The 5000-nt window shown below is 44.0% G+C and overlaps 1 protein-coding gene across 1 annotated transcript in view; it reads left to right on the plus strand.

Moving 5' to 3' along the window:
- LOC122253292 (ionotropic receptor coreceptor Ir76b) overlaps positions 1-5000 on the plus strand; it is a gene marked incomplete at its 5' end in the record, with an annotated part of 10125 nt that overhangs the window by 1423 nt on the left and 3702 nt on the right. Inside the window, 4 exons of the mRNA XM_086540201.1 lie at positions 841-1056; positions 1856-2014; positions 3180-3363; positions 4094-4287. Of these exons, the coding sequence (XP_086396327.1) occupies positions 841-1056; positions 1856-2014; positions 3180-3363; positions 4094-4287 (753 nt within the window). The remainder of the gene's footprint in view (positions 1-840; positions 1057-1855; positions 2015-3179; positions 3364-4093; positions 4288-5000) is intronic.

Genomic DNA, 5000 nt, shown 5'->3' on the forward strand with positions numbered 1-5000 from the left:
AGAATAATAACGAGCCATGATGATAATAATGGACAGTACAAATCGTGACAATGATAATTTGATTTGTATATTAATAACATAGTTAATGAGGTATTGATAACGATTGATAGTGTTCATAGTAATGTACATCAACCCCCCGACACCCCTTTTTTTTTTTGTTTCTCTTCCCAATTTACCGGCTCCCCCCCCCCCCACCCAATCCTGTCTGACACCTCCCCACTTTAATACCTTTAGTTTCCCCCCCCCCCCCCCCCCCCCCCCCACCCCCCCCCCCCCCCCCCCCCCCCCCCCCCCCCCCACCACCCCCCCCCCCCCCCCCTACCCCCAAAATTCCCCTCTGACTCCCTCACCCCATCAACTCCTCCCTTTATCTTCCTCTACACTCTTCCCCCAACCCCTCCTCAGCCCTCCTGCTCCTTCAACGCCCCCCCCCCTGTCTTCTTCAACTCCAACTTAATACCCCCTCTGTCTCCCTCCCCCTTCCCTCCTCCCCCATCAATTCCCCTCTGTTTCCTTCAACCCAGCTCCACCTCCTCAGTCCTGTTCAACCCCCCTCACCCCTCCCGACTCACCCTTACACCCCTTCAGTCTCCCCCCACTCTGTCTAGCTCAACCCCCACCCTCTGTCCCCCCCCCCTCTATCCAGCTCAACCCCCTCTCTGCCCCTCCCCCTCTGTCCAGCTCAACCCCCCCTCTGTCCAGCTCAACCCCCCTCTGTCTCCCCCCCCCCCTCTGTCTCCTCCCCCCCTCTGTCTTCGCCTCTGTCCATCTCAACCCCCCTTCTATCTCCTCCCCTCCCCCCCTCTGTCCATCTTAACCCCCCTTCTCTCTCTGCCACAGTACCCGCCCTTCCTGTGGGTCCTGCACGGGGAGCGGAACACGGACAGGGACGTCGCCGGCACCGTCTTGGGCAAAGGGACGTCCTGGGAGCTCATGAGGACCTTGGCCGCCTTCTTCAACTTCCGCCCGGAGCCGAGGGTGGCGCTGGGGGACGTGGTGGGGCGGAGGGACGCCAACGGACGCTGGATGGGCGCCCTCGAGCTTCTGAAGGAAGAGGTGGGTGTGGGAGGCGAAAGGGAGGGGAGGGGAGGGGAGACAAGGAGGGAGGGGGGAAGGGAGAGGGATGGGGAGTGCAGGATGGGGTGGAGGGGGAAAGGATAGTGCAGGGTGGGGGAGGGAAGGGGAGAATAGGGTGGGAGAGCAAAGGGGAGGGGAGCAGGGATGCAGGGGTGTGGAGGGGAGCAGTGAGTGGGTAAGGCAAAGAAGACTAAGGGGATAGGAATGGGGAGAAGGGGGGGAGGGAATTCTGTTTTTTTTTTTTTTCTTTCTTTCTTTCTTTCTTTCTTTCTTTCTTTCTTTCTTTCTTTCTTTCTTTCTTTCTTTCTTTCTTTTTCTTTTTTTGACAAGGTATGCGAAAGGGGATAATAAGTAGGACTTTAACAAATATCTTGAGATTTAAAAAAAAGTTTTCTTTATGGGTATTGTATTTTCTTCCAATTCTTTTTGTCTTTAATTGACATTTATCTCTTCTCACTGTTCATGTTGTTGTTATTGTTTCTTCTTCTTTGCTATGTCATCACTTTATCCTTTCTCTTTTCCTCTCTCTCCCTTTACCTTATTGCTTTCTCCCTCACTCGCTCCTTCAATCTCCCTTCTCTCACCCTGTCTCTCTCATTCCTTCCCATCTTCTCAATTTCCCTCCTTCTCACCTTCCCTCCTTCTCCCTCCCTCTCTCCCTACCTCCCTCCCTCCCTCACTTTCTATCTTTCTTCCCTCCCTCATTTTCTGTTTCTAGATCCCGCCCCCCCCCCCGTGCCTCTGCCTCTTACCCCCCTCCGATCCGTCCCTTCCCCAGGAGGCCGAGTTCACCGTGCTGCCCGTGACGGTGTCGAGCCCCCGGGAGGAGATCGTCGACTTCTCGATCCTTCTGGGAACCACCACCTTCGGGATCCTCGTCCGCCGCCCTGCCTACGTGCCCAAGCCGGACGCCCTGCTTAGGCCCTTCAATGTGGATGTGAGATGGCGTCGCTCTTTTCTTCTTCTTAGACAGTAGAATACATGTCATGTGTGTGTGTGTGTGTGTGTACGTGCATAACACTTACACGCAATAACACACTACAACGACACGCACACACGACACACACACACGCACACGCATACGGCACCACACGCACACACACACACACCACACACAAAACACACACACCACTCACACACATATATACAAAGATATAAGTATGTGAACGTGTATATATATATGTATATATATATATATATATATATACTATATATATGTGTGTGTTTGGGTGTGTGTGTGTGTGTGTGTGTGTGTACGTGTGTGTGTGTGTGTGTGTTAAATATAATTTATATATTATATATATATTATAATATATATATATATATATATATATTATATCTTTTATTTATTTTTGGTAATATATATATCTATATATATATATATATATATATATATACTGTATATAATATAGGTATATTATGATATATATATATATATCTATAAATTATAGCTATATATATATATCTATAATATATATATTTAATTATATATATATTTAATATATATATATTATTTATATTATATTATATTATAAATATATATTATATCTATATATTATATATGTATACAGATACAGATACAGATACAAATATGATATCAAAGTTTAGGTAGAGAAAATAAAAGAAACACGGGACACAAAAGCGACCGTCGTTTTTCTCCGTTTCATAAGACAGAGAACGACTATGAAAAATGTCCAGCACAGTGACGCAAAGAACCGTCCCTTGTATTTAGACAAAAAAATGAAACGAAGGCAAGAAACAAAGGCATAACGTATGACCTCTGAAGAAGTGGCTTAATCGAAACGCCATAGTTTTGTTTTTCGCGTTCTGTGGTTGCGTCTCATGCCCGGAGAAAACTCAACAATACCTTCTCTTGCAACACACAGTAGTGTATCATGTGGCTTTCTCGACATCTAAAAATAGATAAATAAATAAATAAAAAATAATAAAAAATAAAAAAGCTGCTTAGAATGCCAAAGAAAAAAAATACCTCTAACGTAAGAAAAAAAAATAGAGCCAAAAATCCGACACAAAAATTACCCAATGTAACAAAGAAGAAAATATCTCACGAAGGTCTTCCCCATCTTCCCCATCTTCCCCAGGTGTGGCTTTGGATCTTGGGCATGATGGGGATAATGGGGCCCCTCATCTACCTGATCATCCTCCTGCGAGTGCGGCTGTGCAAGGGCGACCCCACACTCACCAGGATCTTCCCCATAGACCAGTGCGTTTGGTTTGTCTTCGGCGCCATGATGAAGCAGGGCAGCGTGCTCAGTCCGATATCAGGTTGGTCTCTCTTCCGGGAAGGGGAGGGGGGGGGGAGTTGGGTTTTTTGTTGTTGTTTTTTTCTTACCGTTGTTTATACTAATTCATTTTCATTATGCTGACTGTGCTACTGTATTCATCTTCGATATGCTGACTTTGCTGTTGTATTCACCTTCGGTTTGCTGACTATGCTCTTGTATTCACCTTCGATATGCTGACTATGCTGCTGCATTCTCCTTCGATATGCTGACTGTGCTGCTGTATTCACCTTTGACCTGTTGCCTGCGCTGCTGTATTCACTTCCGACATATTGACTGTGGTACTGTACATACCTTCGAAATGCAATGCCATTCACCCTCGACATACTGACTCAACCATTGTATTGACACTCGCCATGTTGACTATGCTATCCACCTCCGCCTTTCTGACAAAACAAAATTATTGATTATCGAGAAGTCTACCATGTCAACGTCTGTGACAAAAACCCATATCCTACCAACTTGACTCCCACAATTCAATCTTACTCTCGTAACAACATACAGTACTTCAATCTCTAAACTCTCCTCTATTTCCTTTTATTCTGCGGCAGTGTCTCATCTCTCCTCTGTTTCTTTTCATTCTGTGGCAGTGTCTCATCTCTCCTCTATTTCCTTTCATTTTGTGGCAGTGTTTTATCTCTCCTCTATTTCCTTTCATTCTGTGACAGTGTTTTATCTCTCCTCTGTTTCTTCTTCTCTCACGCCTCACGCAGATTCCTCTCGCATCCTGTTCGCGACGTGGTGGCTGTTCATCACCATCGTCACGTCCTTCTACACCGCCAACCTGACGGCCTACCTTACGTTCAACAGCCTCGTCTTACCCATTGAGAAGGCCGAGGACTTGGGCAAGGACCCGAACATCAAGTGGGTGGCTTTCAGAGACGGCGCCCTTGCTGATATCATCATGGTGGGTATTGGGGCTTGGGGGTGTGGGGGTATGGGGTGTGGGGTGTAGGGGTTTGGGGTATGGGGTTTATGGGATGTTTGTGGGCGGTATTGTTTTGATTTTCTTATTATTGTTTATATATTTTTTTTTTATGTATATTATCCCTATTTTATTTTTATTTTTATATATTATTTATATTTGTTTTATTAATTCTTTTTAATCCCCCCTTTTTTTTATGGGTTATATATGGGTTATGGGTTATTGTCCTATTTTTTATTATTATTATGGGTTTTTATTTTAATATTTATATGGGTGTTATGTATTAATATATTATATTTTATATTAAGGGGGTTATTTATGGGCTTTTTAATTATTATTATTTTTAATTTATAATTTATTGGATATTATTTTTTATTTTCTCTGGCGGTTGATGGGGTATTTTATATTAATATTTTATGGGGCTGGTTCTATTAATATAAATAATTTTTATTATATTTATGGGGTTCTAGGGTGTGGAGGTTTGTCATGGAGATAAGGGGGGAAAGGGGATCTCTAAGTAGGATGGAATATTTCTGATTATTTAATTGACTATGGAATGGACGAATTCATCAACCTGTCATAAAAAAAACTACCGTAAGGTAAAAATATGTAGCTCATAAGTAGCCAGGTTGCCTGACAGACATACAGATATACATATATACTCAAACAATAAAGGAAAAAAACACAAGCAATAC

Source organism: Penaeus japonicus, unplaced genomic scaffold (assembly GCF_977035675.1).
Source record: "Penaeus japonicus unplaced genomic scaffold, GWHDUDI00000001_assembly GWHDUDI00000009, whole genome shotgun sequence".
Classification (NCBI taxonomy): domain Eukaryota; kingdom Metazoa; phylum Arthropoda; class Malacostraca; order Decapoda; family Penaeidae; genus Penaeus; species Penaeus japonicus.